The following is a 20,860-nucleotide window of genomic DNA, read 5'->3' as shown; positions in this document are numbered from 1 at the left end:
CTCACACACTCACACACACACACACACACACACACACACACATACAGTATAATGACATTACAGAATTAAGCAGGAGAGTAGCCTGAAACCTCCTAAGATCTTCTGTATCACTAGTTAAACTTCCCACACACAGAGAGAGAGAGAGAGAGAGAGAGTTAACAAACCAAGCTCCACATGATCCAGAACCGATCACCTCTATAACACATCAGTGTCTCCTTTCCTCTTCCCACACACCTCTCATTTACAGCTGCATCATTTCCTCCCACACGCACACTCAGGTAAAACTTTCAGTTTTAAACTGTCATTTTTACCCTCTCTCAAGCGCTTTCAACTCCAAACCATGCTTTTGATTTAAAATGTTCAACGATAGACCAGTTCACCAAATATACCACTATTTGTCAAACCAAAAAACAACCCAATTTTATCCAGCTTTTCATACAAGCAAGTTCCTTGTTATTCAGCCGTGTTTCTGGTCATAGTCTTTTACTTTAGGGATACACAATATTACGGATGTCCTAATCAAGTTTTTTGTGCCCCAGATCCGATGCAAGTCATTGAATACCTAGTCCCGATTCATTACTTTTTTCCTAGTGCTTGGTGCACACTTCAAGTTATTAAAATCAATCCAGTCAATATTATAGGATTGGGTTAAGAATGGTCCTTTTTGCATTAGTAAATGTTGAAATTAACATTAACGAAGATTAATAAATGCTTTACAAGTATTTTACATTAGGTGCGTCCCAATTTGCGTACTTGTGCACTATTCTATGATGTTTTTAAGTGTAAATAGTGCGATTAGTGCATTCACACTGAAAGTTCCAAAAAGAAAAAGTGCATTTTAAATACCCGGATGATGCACTAAATTAACGGAAGAAACGATGTGTGGAATGTTGGACACTTCAACTGTCGCAGCTTTAATTACATAGTGGAGGGGAAGGGAGGATCGGACTCCATTGTTAAACGACAAAATAACCGTATACAATTGACGCACTACATGAATGAGTGCATAGTGCACAAGTGCATAGTGTATAGTGCATCATTTGGGACGCAACTAGTGTCAGTTCTATGTTGATATTCTGTTCTGTTCCCTTAGTTCCTGTTGTCCTGCTCTGTTTAGTTCTGGTTTCCTTGGTTACTGATCATCTCCTCATTTGTTTCTATGGTTACATATAATTATCACCTGTCAGTCATCATGCTTGTTTTGTATTTAAACACCCCAGTCCCTTGTCGGTTATATGATTTATGTGGTTTGCATTCTTTCCTGAGTTCTTCTACATATTTTGAATTATAATTAAAGACTGTCCGATTCTTCTTCTGCTTCATGCGTGCTTACCACATCGTTACAGTTAGTTCATATTAACTAATGTAATTAATTAATGTTAACAAATGGAACCTCGTTGTAAAGTGTTGCCTTTCATTTTTTTTTTTTTTCAAAGATGGTTTCTATTGTTTTAGGTAGCTCTTACCACGTATGTTAAAGTGTTACTTTTTTTCAATTAATTTGGTTTTAGTTCGTTATTCGATGCTATAAAAATAGGGTGTAACGTCATGATTGACAGCGGTGCTTGTGATTGATCTGCGGGAGCGGGAGTGTGATAAAACCTCCACCTCAGGATCACTACTCCACAGCTTTGGGCTCCAAATGACGTAATCAGCAATCAGAGTTTCTGCGATATTTTGGCTTCATTTTTCCACACTCAAGGAAGCAGAGATGCGCTTTCTAAACACTGATGATCTAAATACTTCTCTCAGCAGCGTGGGCAGCGCTGGGATGTTTGCTAACAGTAAATCGCTGGTCAGATTTTTTTTTTTTTATTGGGTTCATGTTTATGTTACAAGCACCATTAAAGCATTATTAAATTAAACAAATAATAAAATCTAGGACAGCCAATGGGCAGTGCCATATATATGTGTATGGCACTGCCCATTGGCTGTCCTAGATTGTATTATTTTATTATTATAATTAGATGCTCAAGAGAGTTCGTGTGCTGTGACTGTGCCACAAAAGTGGGTAGTATTTTCAGAACCAGGGCACAAAGGCTTTGTCATTTATTGTTTTTGGTGTGCAAATGATTATGCAACAGGATACAATCCTACACAAGCACACTCACAATCTTGCATGGTTTACTAGCTCAAAGTCCAGCAGACTTCCTCTTTTCCACCCTAAAAGATCCAGCAGTGATTTGATGGCAGGTTTGGTTTGATTAAAATATTGGTTTAATAAATACTGGAGCGATTGCTCAGTTCATTTGAATACCGGTGTGTTAAACTGTGAAACTGGAAGAAACACACACACACACACACACACACACACACACACACACACACACACACACACACACACACACACACACGCAGGAGGATATAGTTTATAGGGGTAATAATAAGCCTCTCATAATGTTTTCTGTCAGAGGGACGTCCTGAGAAACTTCCAGTATGTAAAATCTCCAGATGGCCTCACTAGCATTAGGGAGACTGATCTATGCAAACACTGCACTAAGAATTGTGTGTGATGGAGAGATAAATAGGGAGAAAAAGAGAGGGAGAGGGAGAGCCCTTGTGTGAGCGTGTATGTGTTTTTGTGCTCAAGAACAAAAAAACTGTCCATCCTTTTGGTCTGTTCATCCAATTGGAGCTTGCATAATTTCTTTAGAGGACAACCACAGATGTTACCCTTTGAGATGAAAATGAGCAACAGCCATCTTTCCCCCAGCATGAGCTCATAAACACAAATACAAAGCATCATTATCCTTTTTTTTTTATGTACAGTATAACAGGCTTTTTTTTTTTTTTTTTTTTTTTAACAGAGTTTTATGAAACCCAAGCCTCTATTAAGATTAGCCTTAGCCAAAAAGTAGGTCAGCAGATTCAATAATTTAGTGTAAATAATTTGCAACAAATTGATTTGCATATTAATAATAATAATTATTATTACTACTATTAAATAATTTGTTGTTATTGTTAACTAAATCTAAAACTATTAAAAAATATTTTTATGTTTTAAATATAGCTGAAATAAAATAATATATGAAATGTAATAAAATTTTAAAATTAAAACCACACAAAATTTATAAATGTTGCATTTAGGGCTGGGTTGACAGTAGCACTTCTTAAAAATATAAGTTTTCAAATTCAATTTAATTTAATTAATATAATTGATCACAGAATTCAAACAATAAAATAATGTTGTTTTGATGCTTTTTAATGTGGTATGACATATTTCAGTCAGTATCTGCCTAAATATTTTAAGTGGTAGCCAGGAGCACACTACCAGTTAAAGTACTAAAATAAAGATAAAAAAAATCATCAGAATATGTTGAAAGATGCAGTACAACTTATTGAAATCAGTGTTTCAACCACAGAAAGACGTCAAATATTTTGTGAAACAATATGTCATGTAACATTGCATTTACCTCAGGAGCCATAACTTGGTATAAATAATTCCAGAGAGGATTTTTTTTGCTAAATATATGCACTAATATTATCTATTATTTTTTTTACTCAACCTGTGTTTTATATGATGTATGTTTGAATAAATTTGTCATGAAAACAAGATATGACAGCCACAGTTTAAATTTTTATACTTCAAAAACAAAATGGAGTAAAAACATAATAATTATATAATTAAATACAAAAACTGAAATTTAAATGTTTGAATACAACTTTTTGAGTGTAGATTATTATATCTAAAAAAAAAAATAAAATAAAATAAAATTAAAGCTAAATACAAATATAAAAAAAAATGACAAAAGCACATAACATAAGTATAATTAAAATTAAATCTGAAAATATAAAAATAAAAGCTCATTCAAAATATTACTAAATAATAGTGGTTCAACGGATCACAAAACTCACGGTTCGGATCATATCACAGTTATTAAGTCACAGATCGGCTCATTTTTCGGATCAGCACAAAAAAAAAAAAAAAAAAAAAAAAAGGGGGTGGGAGGGTAACTTTGCATTTATTACTTAGCCCACTTTAACTACTCCGATAACACAGCAGAAACTACTAGCCTAACTAATACATTATTAAAGGCAAGTGAACAGACTGTAAAAAGAACAAATACTGTACACCAAAGCATAGATAAATACAACATAATGTTACAAATAAAGTATAAGGTCTAACTGTAGTATTAATTTTCATGTACAGAAATGTAATAATGAATTATAAAATTACACTGTTCAGTGGATAAATTTAATATATATTTCTCTTTGTTAAAGCCGAGTTTTGTTGTTTGATTTACATGACAGACAACCGCAGGTATTTATAGGTTGCTGTCACTTTAAGAGTAAGACACACATCCGATAGATACACATCCGAATTCTCACCTCGTTCAATTAAGACATAACCGATTTATGAGAATACTTGCCGAGAGGGGTACTTTGAATGACATAATGCGTGTATGCGTCCATCCAAGTGCATTGAGGATGCAAAAGAGAAATAAATTTAGAATTTGCGAGCTATCTGAAACGCACCTCTCTCTCTGTGTGTGTGTGTGTGTGCGCGCGAGCCTTGTAACCAATAACAGCATGGCGTGTGATACCGAATTAAATCCTCTTTTGCCTCTTCTAGCACTGGAATGGATTTACAGTATATCTATTTAATGTGTAAACTAGCAAGACAAAACACGTGCAAATGATAACCTTTTACTCTTTGCAGTGAAACTTGCAATTGATCCTTGGTCCTTGGCTTGGTCCGCAAGGATCACGGATCAATAACGATGCATTTAAAGGTGCCATCGAACCTTTTTTTACAAGATGTAATATAAGTCTAAGGTGTCCCCTGAATGTGTCTGTGAAGTTGCAGCTCAAAATACCCCATAGATTTTTTTAACTGCCTATTTTGAGGCATAATTACAAATGCACCAATTCAGGCTGCGGCCCCTTTAATTGCTCTCCGCCCCCTCCCGAGCTCTCGACTATCACTGCATAAACAAAGTTTACACAGCTAATATAACCCTCAAAATGGATCTTCACAAAGTGTTTTTCATGCAGCATGTCTAATCGCTTAAGTATTTATTTGGATGTTTACATTTGATTCTGAAGGAGTTTGATAGTGCTCCGTGGCTAAAGCTAACATTACACACTGTTGGAGAGATTTATAAAGAATTAAGTTGTGTTTATGAATTATACAGACTGCAAGTGTTATGCTTATGTTATATATGCTTATGGCATATGCAAATATTGGGAGCGTACATATTAATGATCTCGACTGTTACGTAACAGTCGGTGTTATGTTGAGATTCGCCTGTTCTTCAGAGGTCTTTTAAACAAATTAGATTTATATAAGAAGGAGGAAACAATGGCGTTTGAGACTCACTGTATGTGATTTCCATGTACTGAACTCTTGTTATTCAACTATGCCAAGGTCAATTCAATTTTCAATTCGATGGCACCTTTAAGCACTACTAAATAATATAATAGTATATAAATAATACAAAAAAAAAACACTGTTCCATAGTCAATGAGTTCAAACTTTCAGGTTTCTTTTTAAGAAAATAATGTGTGCCTTTTAGGTTCGGAATACAGGAAATGCACAAGGAATGCTCAGGGAATTTCCCCACTCTTTACCTATATGTAACACAAATTTTAACTTTTACGGACCCACTTTATATTAAGTGGCCTTGACTACTATGTACTTACTTTTAAATTAATCATTTGATACAATGCACTTATTGTGTATATACATGTTTTTACATTGTACTTATATTTTAAAAACACCTGCATGTAATTACATCTGTAATTAATTTCTGTAATTACATTTATAATTACACTGTTGACCCATCCCTTAACCCTTACCCCTACCCTTAAACCTACCCATACCACCAATGCTTTCCCTAACCTTACCCATACCCCACCTCAATAGCTGCAAATGTGTTTTGCAAAACAATATGAACCCAATAAGTACACTGTACTTATTTTTTTATGTAAGTACATAGTAGTTAAGGCCACTTAATATAAAGTGGGACCACTTTTACTTTCAGTAAATCATCAGTTGAAGAAGCTGCGGCCATAAATGTTTACCATTCAATCTCGATCTCCCTGTAAAACTGTTTAAGTGTCACACAGCTTGAGATGTTTAAAGCCAATGATAAAAGCTCAATTAGGTCAAGAAGTGTTAACCAAGAAATGAACAAACAAGAAATGGCGAGTGGTGATGCATCTGTGTAAGTGCAGCTGGAGCAGATTGTTTTGCAGGTCTTAAGGGAAGTGGTTTGACACTTGCAGCAGAAACATGACTTGGAGGAAGTACTAAAGATGAATCAAGGTACTGGGTAACTAGGTATGATCACATTCTCTATTCTGGGCTATGATGAAATGACTTACTCTATACTGAATGCCAAAAAGAGCTCATGGGACTACAAGTCTTTAACTAGACCTTTACAAATGGCCTACTCTCTAATGATAAAACAGAAACGATGCACTCAAATCTTGTTACCAATCCCTGAATCTTAAACACTCGTTTAGCATGCTTCTCTATGAGTAACAAGGAGGATAACACTGAAGGTCAGCAGGAAATTACATAGCTGTGCACTGAGGCACAGGTGCTTGTCAGGTATTGAGCTCCTATTTCAAAGAAGTGCATCTAAAAGGGGGAAGAGAGAAATGTAGATATTGCTGGGTGACATTTATCTATTCTGGCATCAAATGGAGCAAGTAAACATTTCTGTATTTAGCTCCTTTATATATTATTGGTTCTTTAAGCGTTGTTGTATTAAAACAAAAAAGTCTCTAGGGGCAGTTGCCCTTTATTTTTCTTCCCTAAACTGTCTAGGAAATCACAAATTTTCCTTGTCCAAAAAGGAAGATGTTAATTGCTAATTATCACAGATATATGACAATGGATACATATTCATTATATTTAAGTAATTTCTCTGCAATTATGTCTTTATTGATTACACGCACACACTAAATTAAAATTTCCAGGTCTACTTTGATTTCAGGATGGGTCATGACAGTTGATTATTCATTCAACAACCAACTAGTTAATTATTGAAGTTGAATCTGACATATTTTGAATTCAAGTTATAACTATTTTAACATATTTAAAATATATAATTATACTAATATACATCAAATATAGAATATTTATTTGTTTTTAGTTTTGACCATTTTCAATGCTTTATTTAGCGTTTATTTATTTTAATGTTATTTTGTATTTTATAACTATTTGTCAAGTTAAAAGTCATTCCATTTTTACAGCGTTTTGTTCTATTCCATTGCACTCTATCTAGATGTTTTTAAATGCAAGAACAGGTTTCATGTCAACGTCCCCTAAGAAACCTGACCTTAGTCAATCATGCACCTCACTAATTAGTTTATCTTGTGGGAAAATAAAATGATGGCAAGGCATGCTTGGTCAAAAAGTCAAACTGTTCCATTTATATAGAGCTATTAAAAGTACACAAACTATTGAAGAATGTGACCTCCTATATTCATATACAGAGTTCAGACCAACATAAAAAAAAAAATACAATTTTTTGTGTGTACTCATTTGCTACAATTAGGGCTGAACAATGACAAAAATCATAATTGTCAATTATTCCCTTGAAATTGTAATTGAGATTATTAATTACGATTATCACAATTACATTGAATGATGTTTTGAATTGCTTTATACTATTTTTTGAAGCAACTGCATGCCATGCCAAATAAAAAACAAGCTGAAAACACTTTTCTTATTGCTTTTCTATAGCATTAAGTCTCAAATGTCAACTATACATTGGTTTGGTTTCTTCTTTAAATAATAAAAAAGTAAACATATGCATGTAATAATAATAATAAGGGCTTTCGCACCATGTTGTTCTAGGAACTTTGTTTTAGGAACTAGCCACCAGTGTGGTTCCCCGAGAACTAATATTCCCCTATGGTAATTTTCTTGGTTGCATTCACAACATCAGTAGGAACTTTAAAGCGACGTAAACAGCATTTGCTGTTGTGACTTTTATTTTGGCGGAGCTGAGAACAGCTCAGTCAGAGCCTGAGCACACAGTGTTTGCATTTTCCGTCTTAATTATTTGACGATCGGTTTAACAGTCCTGTCTAATACGTTATTATATATAACTGTTATACAAAGAAAGTAGACAGTATATGAAAAAGTATTAGCTTTTGAGGTGTGGTTGATGCACAATGTTGCTAGCTGAGCAGAAATACATAATCATGTTTTGCTTGGCCTGCTCTCAGAGGTTGAGAGGTCCATATCACTGTTTTTCATGTTTGTATAGTTAGTTCGTAAAGTATAGGCTATGTACATGGCTTTTTAAAAATGGTGGGTCCTGGTGTTTTGCATGCGTTCGACCAATAAGTGTACACTTACGTCACTGGTAGCTCCTTTTGTGCTGGATTAGACCTTCACGCTCTGAAGTAGTCGTGATTCGCCTCTCACAACGTAACATGCTCTAAACACACGTCTTAAGCACGCATAATGTAAGTGGATTTTTTTTTTTTTTTGTAATCGCAGCTTTGAACGATTATGAAATCATGGCATCTCTAATCATAATCACGAATCGAAAAATTAGATATACAATAAATAGTATACTAGTGGTCATTAAAACAGTGCAGCTGTTTCTGGTAACAGCTGTACATTTATTATTCATCCCAGACTGCTTTCAAGACCCCATCATCCACATGGCTGGAGAAGGAACATTTCATAGAAATGGTCTACATCAGTACCACAATTACATAACATCCTTCCCTCAACATATGGTTGAGGACCTTTCCACACAATCACGTTTACAACCATATGAGTGCCTTTCCAGATAGAAATAGAAGCAGACTGTCCTTTTAGCTCTACAATATCTTATATCCAAGCAAATATCAATAATGCAGGCCTGCGTTGCATAACTAGCAGGCAAGTCTTGGGAAGCACCACAGTATAAGTTCAACAACAAATGCTCCACAGATCAGTTCTGATCTGCTCCCAGCCTCCAGGCAGAGTTGAAGATGCTGAGTCATTACAGATAAAAGACTGAGACAGATCCTAATTTGATTCCATGTGAACCACATCATGTATCCCATCATGCATCTCAGCTCAGCATGAGCTCCTTGCTGTTCAAAATGCAAACAGAACCATCGAATAAAATGTTACCAGTTTTACAAGATAAAACAAAAAGAACTCCCTCCTCAAAATGAAGGTGATCAGTCTCTTTACTAGAACATCTGATTCATGAATTTCTTACACAGTTTACATAACCTCAGTTGCAAAGTGATTCCCCGTCAGAGCCTAATGGTCTCTGGAAGCCACATAGGAAGAAAAAATAAATACTCTGAAAATAGGGCTACAGAATCTCTTGAGAACGCTGCCAATCTTTAAGAGAAAAACATGTCTCTGTGATTGAAATTCTTAGGCTGTAAATCTTGTGAAGGTGCCTTTCCAGGTACTGAAGGGGAATAATCAAACAGTTCACACTGCCAGAGGAATGTGTTGTATCTGACTCACAGACATAACTGACTGTAACCGACTGTGACATGAGGATGAAATAGCAGAGCTACATGTGACCTGGGTTGAGGCGATGCTGATGACAAGGGTAAAGAGATAATTTTATCGACCATCTAAAACAGAACGAGCCTAGATAAAACATCTTTCTTTGTCTCATTTATTGATGTGGAAGTTTTGCTAAATGAAGGCAAATTATAATGATGCAACGGATCACAAAACGGTTCAGATCATATTTAGATTTTTGAGTCAAGGATTGGGGGCAGGGGGTGTAAATTTGCTTTCCATTCATTAAGGTGTGTTTATTCTGAGTTCATGCACTGCTGTTTCAAAGTGTGAACAACATGTTTTTGCTGTTCTTGCTGCATTTACATGGCTTTAACCAGCAGATGTCCTCAGCATGCAATGTTTCGAGTGAATAGCTAGTGTAATCGATCTAATCTAACAGTCAATTGAGCTGATGTCAATATAGTGGAATAAAAACAACACCTAATCTTTTTCGTTGCAACTTCAAAGGAAGATAGACAATGTTGTCGAAACTAGCGCTGGATACCTGAGGTAATTTTGTTACACTGTTTGCTAGTCTGGCATAATGATCTCATCATTAATCCTTCTCACCATTTATTCCGAGGGTATGACCGTGTGATTGTTTTCCATATCCATTTTCTTTAAAGTATCCTTGAAAAAGGGGTTTGACTTGTCAAACAGTGGGGGATTTTTCTGGACCTTGCCGATTAACTTCTCCACAATGTCGTCTGCCATTCTAAATGTGCGAGCCCTTAAATTAGAATGGATTCTGATTGGCTGTCAGTGTTTTATTATTCAACAGCTGGAAAAAATTTTTTCTGAATGTGCTCCCAATTATATTGTTCTCTATATCGTTATCATTAGCTGTGGTGTGGACAGTGCTATTCTTTTATATTTAGTGAACAGTCAATAAAAGCATATATAAATACAATAAAATCATTACAAATAAAGTAAGGTCTAACAGTAGTAGAAATGTAATAATTACATGTAATACAACACTATAGTGTATAAATTAAGATTAATCCTTGTTAAAGCTGTGTTTTATTGTTTGATTACCATTAGTGACATAGACAGCAGCAGCTAGGTATTTATAGTGTGCAAAGATAACAGCGTGCGAGTACAGAAGTGAGTTCTTTATCGCCTCTTCTTGTGCTTGAATGGTTTAAAATCGCTTGAATATGTAAACTGACAAAAAAAAAAAACACACATGTAAACGATACATTTTCACTCTATGATGGTTAAATTTTGCAAATAAACTTTGAATGGTCCGTATGGATCACGGATCAATTACAAACCATTACAGCACTAGTAACTGAAAAATAAGACCATAAAACAAAGAAATTCATCATCTATAATTTTGCTCTTAAAGGCCTTGCCTGTACAGACATGATGAAGTCTTAATGTAACGGCACTTAACGCAGGCTGCTGTGTGGTGCCCGCACATGGCTCATGTTTTCCTCTCAGCTGAGTGAAACCACAAATGCCCTAACAAAGTGTGAACAAGCACATGGCATTTGAATCGTGCTTATGCAACAGCATGCCAGCTTCATGAAATATCAACTCCAATCAGGAGTAAACTTGTCAAACCCTATTAGGTCTGACTTTGTTTATGGAACGAATGTCTTGGAGGAAGGAAGGAAGGAAAGGAAAACAATGACCAGCCATTGTACAGGTCCTATTATTAGGTGAAGTTTGTTTAATATCTCACATTTACATTTATAGTCTTGATTAAAAGTCTAGTTATTTATTACATTAAGTCAAGTCAAGTCGCCTTTATTTGACTGAGGATTTTGAAGTGCAAATCAAATCGCTACAAACATTCTTTTGTGCCAACTGCAGTCAAATTATTTAATAGGGAATTGCTTAAATGAAAGAATAGGTAGGGTATGTTGTTGTTTTATCTGGCTTGTGGTTTTAGCAATTTTTTTATGTTTGTACTGTTTATGTGTGTTAATGTTGTACTGGCTTTGTCATGGCTGTCCAAGATGAATTTCTCAGCAATGGGACAATAAAGTATAAAGTAAGTAAAGTATAAGTATAAGTATTTATATAGCGCTTTTTACAATGCAGATTGTGTCAAAGCAGCTTTACATTGATAACTGGTACATAATTATCACATTGCATGTAAACAAAATAAGTCTCACCCTTATTCTGGAAAATCTGCAGACCGTACCTGAGAAAAATTGTTAAATTATTAAATTTAAATGATTAAACACAAAACCATTTGCCGGTAACAACAACAGAAATCAATATTTTTCATTGGAATTCTCTTTTCGTAAATGCCAAGTTGTGGGTATTGTAGCATTATGAAAAAAAATAATATACTGAATTGGTCACCAAAGGGTTGCATGTTCGAATCCCTACAGAATTTGATTTAATAGTCAATACCACTGTACACTTGAGCAAAGGCCAAGTAATAACTGCTTGCAGCAATATTTCTATGTTCACTATAGAGTTTTTCATGATATTACATGAATCAGGAATCTTACAAATCAGGTGATTTTGTAAAAATAATAATAATAATTAAATATTATACATATATAAATATTAATTAACCGGATGTTGTTACTGTTCAGAGCCAATGAAATTACTATTAAATATAATTATTAACATATATTCTGTTTTCATTTAAGATTGAATTTAGAGATATAGTATGTAGGCCTAATCATATTTATTTTTTCTTGGAAAATAATTTGTGTCTTAAAGGGTTAAGTCATTAAACATCTTATTAATAATAACATGCATTGAAGATGACAAGTTTACAAGGCAATTACAGATTCGGGGAAATCATGGACAGCTGACTGGCCCTGTTTCACTTTCACAGTTCGATACAAACATAAGATACGCGAACACTGGCCCTTCAGGTCACACCGCATGCATACTTTCACCTTCCTCTGCCTATGAAAGACATTTCAGTGTTTCACCCCAAAGAAACAGTACTGTAGCTTTCGATTTGGCAGGCAGAGTCTAGTTGTTATTTTATGTACAATTCCAATGGCAATCTCGCAATAGGGAAGCGATTATAAGATGGCATCGCAGCCAAGTCATACAAACAGCTTACAAATGTAACTTATCTCCAGTTCGCCTCCTTGCGCACTACAGAGCATGCAAACAACATAGATACTTTATGCTCATTTCTCTGGTTGTGTAATCAACAAAGAGCCTCAGGACTGACTCTTCGACAGCTTTCACAAATCAAATGTACTCACATCTCAGTTGGCGCTGTGTCAATCCATACTGCCATCGGAAGAGTTGTGATGCAAACGAATCTCAGTTGCCAAATTCCAGCGCGCTGCCTCTTGCTCTTCCTTGCGTTGCTGCATAGTGTGGCCCCGCCCTAATGCGTGACGCCGGCGTGCCCGGCCCCGCCTTTCCCACGCGCTCTGTCCGCAACTACACGTGCAAGCAAAAACACAAAATAATGTTTTTAACAAGACAGCGCAGAACGCACCAATAAAACTTAAAACAGCATAACAGTTTAATTTACTGGCTTGGTTGCAGTTCTTTTAATTATGAATCTTTACAATTCTAAACATAATACCTTTAATATTGTTATTAGTTTATGTGCATAAAGCGGAACAACATCCCTTTCTGCAGGTGCATTTAAAGAAATGCAGTTCTTATATCTCTAATTATGATTATAAATAAATGCAAGTACCTTACGTTGGAGGTTCTGATTCTCAGATTAATAGTATGTTTTTGGAAACATCAGTCTATTCTTGCCACGCAAAATCATGGGTTCCAAGATCTATATTGCCATCATGTGGATGGTTATAAAAATACAGTCACAGTTTTAATTTTTATTTCACTTTCTGTTTGGTGTGATTACTGTGATATCATAGGCTACATAGGATAGGACTACAGTGTTTGCTACAATGTTTGAAACCGAATGTCAAAAACCGAATTCACACACACAAAAAAAGGGTTTTGAACTTGGTTCCAAATTAGTCATTTTATTAAAAAAATAAAAAAATAAAAAAAACATAAATATCAATGCACACACATTATGAACAAATTTTCAGGAAAAAAGTACAATAATATTATATAAGTATTAAATAAGATTAAATGAATATGTTCTGGAAGAAGAGCATTTGTGCATTGATAAATACAGAAATTTAATTCAGCTGCTGCACTGAACAAAAAAAGAACCAAAAAAGTTGATTACCTTAAATAATAGGTGCATGATGAGCTCAATAACAGACTATTATCATAGAGAAAGAGGTGAACTTCAAAGGTCTTTATTAGCCTCAGGATCAAATTAATAACATAACCCTGTTTTATCTATAAATATCCTAAACTGGGTCAATTTTTTTTTTTTTTTTTTTTTTTTTTTTTGAAGTGGATGGATGATCTTCATACCACATATTTACAGTCACATGAGAAGACTTAAATATAGGGGTCGGTCAACAATTATTAATTGATCTCAAACTAGTTTTATTTCAATTGAACAACCAAAGTTAATAAGATATTAAGTGACTAAGTAATATTAAAATGCATAGTATATGAAGGTGTACAGCAATAAAGATACAAGGGTCTCCCCCTTTTACTGACTACACTGTAAAAAAAAAAAAAAATCCTGTAAATTTACATGTAATATCAGTAAGTTCCCTTTCTATAATCCAAAATTGACACTAGGGGTCACACTTTTGAGCCCCAAACACCTCCAATACTTCAGAAAAGTCCAATATGAATTGATAAGTGGAATTTGCATGCCACTCCCCATCATACTGGTATAAAGGAGTGGCTACGAGAGAGTTTCCCATGGGAGCTTCAACAAGCAACTACACTGTAAAAAGTGCTGGGTTAAAAACAACCCAAGTTGGGTTGAAAATGGACAAACCCAGCGATTGGGTTGTTTTAACCCAACTGTTGGGTTAAATGTTTGCCCAACCAGCTGGGTAGTTTTATTTAACCCAACTATTGTTTGAAAATGTCTATATGGCTTACTTAAAATGAATCTAAAATGAAATTAAAATGTTTATTTATTAAACATATTAATAAATGTTAATTTTTTGAAAGATATTTTGGGTTCATTTTAAGCAAGCAATACTGTAATTTTTAAACAATAGTTGAGTTAAGTAAAACTACCCAGCAGGTTGGGCAAACATTTAACCCAACTACTGGGTTTGTCCATTTTCAACCCAACTTGGGTTGTTTTTAACCCAGCATTTTTTAGAGTGTAGAAAAGATAAATTTCCAAAAGGGAATATTCTCTTACAAGAGAGTTTCTCTAAACGAACAACACCGACATTGGCTTGTAACTCAGTTCTGTTGTGGCGTTTAGTATATGGACTAAATGCCATGATACAACTTGCTTGCCTCTTATGAGTGCTATATTAGTAAATTACCTATGACTTTTAAACATCCAATTAATATTTTATGATTTAATTCAGATGAAGTGACTGTGCATTTTAATCTGCAAGATACCACAGGAACGAACGTGAGCCCATAGTACAGACTGCACACACCCAACTCGTCACGACGCTTGGTCAGGACCCCTCAGCGTCACTTTTTACCTCACAGGGTACCCCTTTAGCATAATTTTCTACACGCAGGGCACTCCATTAGCGTATTACTTTGCATTTGTAAAAGTAAACTTTTTTTTATTATTATTTTTTATAAATATTTATACTATTGTATTTTGGAGCAACTAACCCCACTCCTACCCTAAACCTACACACTTCTAAACAATATAAACGCATAACAGGCAAAGTACAGCCACAAGTATTTATTGCAAAAACTGACCAAAAACACTATAAAAGTATTACAAATAACTAATGTTGCATTCCAAGTCTTTTGAAGCCACATGAAAGAACAGAGTATCTTCATATTAAGTAATTATAATAGTGATAAATCACTATATTTGCAGTTACACTGACCTCATCTTTTTACATTCAGAATTGTATGGTGCTCTAAATTTAATCCCTGTCTTTAAATGATTTACTGCTTTGGCAAAGATCAAGGTCATTGCTCTGACTGTGATGACAGAAGAAGAATCTGTCATGCAGGTGTAAGTGCACTTATGTGTTTTATTTTTACATTATTTAAAACATATAACACAAGTTATTTCAGTATAGTTATACATGAATGCATTTAATTAGGACGTTAGTGTCTTGAGATATGTGTAGATCTATTTCACAGTTAAATAAACTTTTCACAGTTGTACAGCTATTTTTATTAAAGAAGGAAACCAAATACTGAGTCCAGTAATGCATGATGACAGATGCTATTTTCTATTGCATTACCTCACCAGACCAGATTCAGTTCATGAAAAACCAGTGTTCTCTGATTGCACAGTGTAACTTGATATCAGAAGTGCTACAGTCAATGATTAAACATATCATAGGTCTCTTCAGTTACATAAAAATATGATTTTTATTAGCTATTTAGATCAGACTTCTGCTTTTAAACCTTAAGTCCTAACAGCTAGACTCTAAGAATAGTGGCGTCTGGTCTTTTTTTTTATCATTGGTCATTGCACAGTGGCCACACCAGTGGGAGATAGAACCAAACATTTTGCTTGAAGGACAAGAAATAATGTAGACAGATGATTAACAAACCAGCTGGACAGTGTTGGTAACACAAACCAACAAGTAACGTGAGCATTTAAATTTGATTGAGAGACTGACAAGAAAATTCTTTTTCAGCAGCTATGCGTCTTGCAGTTTTACAGTTCCTGGCTGGATTTTTCGGAGCTGTAAGCTCAATGTTCCTCCTGGGATCTCTTGGGTCTGATTACTGGCTTTTTGCATTTGAATCTTGTGATCATGCTGCTTTTTTCAGAGTCACAGAGGTAAGGATCGGACATGTTTGCCATGTGTTAAAAAGATTTGTCCATGTGTTTCATGAGATTTTAACTGCACAGCTAAGTGACTTATGAGAGAATTCAGCAATACAGACCTTCAGACATACAGAGAACAATTAAATCATAAGGAATCATAAGGCTGCATTGCATTGTAGTTGATATGTTTCATTGAAACAACAAGAAAGAAACTTTTCCCAAAGAACCTTTCAGAGAACAATTTTTAAGTGACTCTTTTTTCAGTTATTACCTTCCATGTAGTGTGTAATAGCTGTTTCTGAATGTAAAAGATCTGCAAAGTTTCAAAGATCAAAGTGCATGATAAATACACAGTTCTGTCATGAAACTCTAGATGGCACAGGCTGATAGTTCTAACACAAGCTGGTGATTATTGCAGTGTTGACAAGCTGATTGTTCCATGTTGCATCTGCAGCCAATGAGCTTGTTGCTCAACACATTTAAATGGCTGGTTACATTCTTTATAGTAGTTTGCAGCGCACTTCAGAGTTCCTCTAAAACCATCCGCCTTCACCAGCTCCACCTGTATAGATCTGCTATGGGGTTATTGATATATGCTATTTGTGCAGCAGCACTACGATAATGGTACTTTGGTAATGGAAATGGCCATTCTGTTTCCTGAAAGCGGTAGACCAATCACAACAAACTGGGCCATCTGACCAATCAGAGCAGAGTAGGGTCTCTGAAAGGAGGGGTTTGGGGAGACCGGATCCTTGATTGGGCCGGTTCAGACACTGAGAAAAAAGGTGATACTGCACTGTATATGAGAAAAATAAAGTGTTTTTTGACCTTGGATGCATGTAAACCTATTTTACATTTCTGATGAAGCTGCAGCTGAACAAAGAAGACTTGCTTCAAAGAAGAAGTTTCGTCTGCTCACCAAGGCTACATTTATTTAATTACAAATACAGTAAAAAAACAGTAATATTGTGAAATATTATTACAATTTAAAATAACTGTGTACTATTTAAATATATTTGACAAAGTAATTTATTCCTGTGATCAAAGCTGAATTTTCAGCATCGTTACTCCAGTCTTCAGTGTCACATGATCCTTCAGAAATCATTCTAATATGCTGATCTGCTGCTCAATAAACATTTATGATTATTTTCAATGTTGAAAACAGTTGTGTACTTTTTTTTTCAGGATTCCTTGATGAATAGAAAGTTCAAAAGAACAGCATTTATCTGAAATACAAAGCTTCTGTAGCATTATACACTACCGTTCAAAAGTTTGGGGTCAGTAAGAATTTTTATTTTTATTTTTTTGAAAAGAAATTAAAGAAATGAATACTTTTATTCAGCAAGGATGCATTAAATCAGTAAAGACATTTATAATGTTACAAAAGATTAGATTTCAGATAAACACTGTTCTTTTGAACTTTCTATTCATCAAATAATCCTGAAAAAAAATATTGTACACATTAAATGTTTCTTGAGCAGCAGATCAGCATTTTAGAATGATTTCTGAAGGATCATGTGACACTGAAGACTGGAGTAATGATGCTGAAAATTCAGCTTTGATCACAGGAATAAATTACTTTGTGAAATATATTCAAATAGAAAACAGTTATTTTTAAATTGTAATAATATTTCACAATATTATTATTTTTACTGTATCTTTAATTAAATAAATGTAGTCTTGGTGAGCAGACGAAACTTCTTTTAAAAACATTAAAATCTTAGTGGTTCCCAACTTTTGGACTGTACTGTATATATATATATATATATATATATATATATATATATATATATATATATATATATATATATATATATATATATATATATATATATATATATTTATTTTTTTTATTTTTTTTTTCATTTTTTTTTTTCATTAGGATATCTCTCAAACACAGCCAGACAGTAGCATTCAGGCTGAAAATCCCCTACTATTCTACCATGAGGGCCTCTTCTGGAGATGTTCTTATAGCAGTGCAAATGAAGAGCAGGACAGCATGTTGGCTTTCTGGATCAGTAAGTCAACTCTTTCTTTTGTACTTCGCATGCAACTTGCAACTTAAAAACAATTGCACTATTAATTGTGTTAAAGTCTTAGTTCAACCAAAAATGAAAATGGTCCCATAATTTACTCACCTTCAAGCCATCCGTGTATATGACTATCCTCTTTCAGCCAAACACAATCAGAGTTATATTAAAAATCAAGCCTTATAATGGGAGCAAATGGTGCCAAAAAAAGTGCATCCATCCATCCATCATTCATAAAAGTAATCATTACGGCTCCAGGGTGTTAATAAATGCCTTCTGAAGCGAAGCAATGCATTTTTGTGAGAAAAAAATGTCTATATTTCTAACTTTATAAACTATAATAACTGTGTTCCGGTAACGGCTGTCCACACGTTCACGAGAGAGTCAAGTTCGGGCGTATGATGTTGCGTAAGCTCCGGTGAAAAGTGACAAACGCGTAAGCACGTGTTGTTCACAGCAAAGGAAAATGTTGAAAAGAAGTGAGTTGTTTTGGCTATACTGTATTGTATTCATCTTAAAATGGTGCGTTCGTGCGTCTATCCAGGATACTTCCGAATAAATAAAGTCTTAAGATTATGCTATGCCTACGTCATATGCCAGAACTCGCCATTACCGGATATTTTTGCTTCACTAACCTTTATTAAACCCCCGGAGTCTTATGGATTACTTTTAAGATGGATGGATGTACTTTTTTGGGCTTCAAAAAACAGCACCATTCACTCCCATTATAAATCTTGGAAGAGCCAGGATATTTTTTAATATAACTCCCATTGTGTTTGACTGAAAGAAGAAAGTCATATACAAATAGGATGGCTTGAGGGTGAGTAAATCATGGGATAACTTTCATTTTTGGGTGAACTATCCCTTTAAATTGCTTGCATTTGAAGAGAGAGAGAGAGCTTTGTCATATGGGGAAAAGACAAAATGTGAAAAAATTGAATATAGAAAAAAACTGAATGCATTGATAGTTTTTTAATTTGCACACATCCGCTCTTCACTTCCTCTTTTCTATAGATAACTAGGATTTCTTACAGGCGCTACATATTTGCTCACACTTATTTTTAAACAAACATTTATCAACTTTTTGAGGAAGCACAACACCTGACTGTTTGCTCTTTCTTGTAAACACACTGCTTCATTTTTCACCAGCCAATCAGCCATCCCAGAAGGTTTGCATGCCAGCCTACTTGTCCCACGCTCCCATCTCAGGACTTCCCAACAGCGTTCTAACGTCCGACTCTGTCACAGGTGAGATTTCCAGCAGCAGTTTGCACAACAATTTATTGCCAATATGATGGAATTCTCATTATCTGTGTAGTCAAAGCAATATAACTCGATTTTCCATTGTTAGTGCAAAGGGCCTTTTGGTGTGTAATATTTGTGCTGGGAGTCCTCTCTGTGATGATCGGGGGGTTTGTCACAATCTGTGCAACCCCTGGGACCAGCCATCGCCTTTATGAGGCTGGAGGGGCTCTCTTTATAACCGGGGGTGAGGAAAAAAAGTTGTGAAAATACTCACTTTGTAGTGATTCCAAAGTGATTTTACTCAAATATTCTCTCTTTTTCTCTCCTTTCATACGCAGGTGTCTTAATCATGTCTGTAGTGCTGTTGTTTGCTGTGTGGGTGCAAGTCTCGGACTCTTTAGAGCGGTACGGCCTGCAGCGCAGACACTTAGTGTGTCCCCGTCTGCAGCTTAGTGTGCACTATGGTCCGTCTTTTATGCTGGCTCCCACTGCTGCCTTCCTTTGCCTGCTCACTGGCCTACTTCTCCTGCTCATTCCATCAGTCAGCAGAGCATCGGCCAGGGACACAGAGAACCAGCCATTATCACTGCGAGAAGAATGTGTGTAGTGTTGTTGTGTATATATGAGAATGACTCTTTCCCAATGTACCCGCAATTCTGTCATCATTCACTCTCTCTTATATTGTTCTGGATGTTTATGGTTGTCTGCCTTAACCTCCTGGGTCCCTCTGTCCACGTACGAGGACATTATATTTTATTGATTTTCTCTGACACCATACATGTCACAGTTTTAGCACATTCAGGGCTTTTCAGAGATACCAAATGTTTCAGATTCCAGTGAACATGCTGATTAAGCACTATAAGTGTAGAAACTATCCACCTGTTCTTATTATTAATGCATTGTAACAGCCAATACAATAAGTTTGTGTAAAAATGTTTCTCCTATGCTCTCAGTTTCCCACCACTAGTTTGTCTCCTTGGTTACTCATTAATTAGATCCCGCCTGTTGGAATTTAGTTCATTATCCTGTGTATGTATGCCCTGTTTCAGTTCATTGTCTGGTGTTAAATGTGTTAAAGTGCACACTGTTCTGTTGAAACCGCTGTGGATTATTTACTTTTGTTTATTAAAGTCTTTATTTGAAACCTTCATCATCTTCTGATGTTACAACTATAATATAATGAAATATTTGTGATTTAAAAGTTGCTTGCAAAATAAGTATGTGACCTCAACAGAACAAAGTTTCTTGTGATCTCGACTTAACTTTCTAATGAGAAAAAAATGTCACTTACCATTTGTCTGGGCTGCGGCAGAGTATTTAATGAGCATCCCTCAAACATTC

General features: G+C 35.1%; 2 protein-coding genes across 7 annotated transcripts in view; one reads left to right on the top strand and one right to left on the bottom strand.

Moving 5' to 3' along the window:
• inpp4ab (inositol polyphosphate-4-phosphatase type I Ab) overlaps positions 1 to 12,790 on the bottom strand; it is a 62,946-nt gene extending 50,156 nt beyond the window's left edge. For 5 of the 6 annotated variants that reach the window (XM_067374915.1, XM_067374919.1, XM_067374920.1 and 2 more), the window contains exons 1-2: positions 12,673 to 12,772; positions 11,608 to 11,636 (exon numbers count right to left, since the gene is read on the bottom strand). The gene's annotated coding sequence lies outside the window, so the exon portion shown is untranslated. Of the gene's footprint in view, positions 1 to 11,607; positions 11,637 to 12,672 lie in introns of all 6 variants that reach the window. The other variant, XM_067374917.1, reaches the window with a different exon arrangement.
• A 3,310-nt stretch (positions 12,791 to 16,100) lies between these two features.
• Positions 16,101 to 20,506, top strand: tmem182b (transmembrane protein 182b). Its single transcript, XM_067374726.1, has 5 exons — positions 16,101 to 16,256; positions 18,127 to 18,262; positions 19,424 to 19,522; positions 19,626 to 19,763; positions 19,858 to 20,506. Exons 1-5 carry the CDS (start codon positions 16,116 to 16,118, stop codon positions 20,124 to 20,126), a joined length of 783 nt encoding a protein of 260 aa, XP_067230827.1. The 5' UTR covers positions 16,101 to 16,115; the 3' UTR covers positions 20,127 to 20,506.
• The last annotated feature ends 354 nt before the right edge of the window (positions 20,507 to 20,860 follow it).

Source organism: Chanodichthys erythropterus, chromosome 21 (genome assembly GCF_024489055.1).
Source record: "Chanodichthys erythropterus isolate Z2021 chromosome 21, ASM2448905v1, whole genome shotgun sequence".
Lineage (NCBI taxonomy): Eukaryota > Metazoa > Chordata > Actinopteri > Cypriniformes > Xenocyprididae > Chanodichthys > Chanodichthys erythropterus.
The sequence above is the reverse complement of the archived record's forward strand: the minus strand, read 5'-3'. Positions and strand labels throughout refer to the sequence as shown.

Excerpts from the sequence above, each read along its gene's own strand:
- tmem182b (XM_067374726.1), top strand. The coding sequence starts at position 16,116 with ATGCGTCTTGCAGTTTTACAGTTCCTGGCTGGATTTTTCGGAGCTGTA. Across the intron at positions 16,257-18,126 it reads CTTTTTTCAGAGTCACAGAG|GATATCTCTCAAACACAGCC; the intron begins GTAAGGATCGGA and ends TTTTTTCATTAG. Across the intron at positions 19,764-19,857 it reads GGCTCTCTTTATAACCGGGG|GTGTCTTAATCATGTCTGTA; the intron begins GTGAGGAAAAAA and ends TTTCATACGCAG.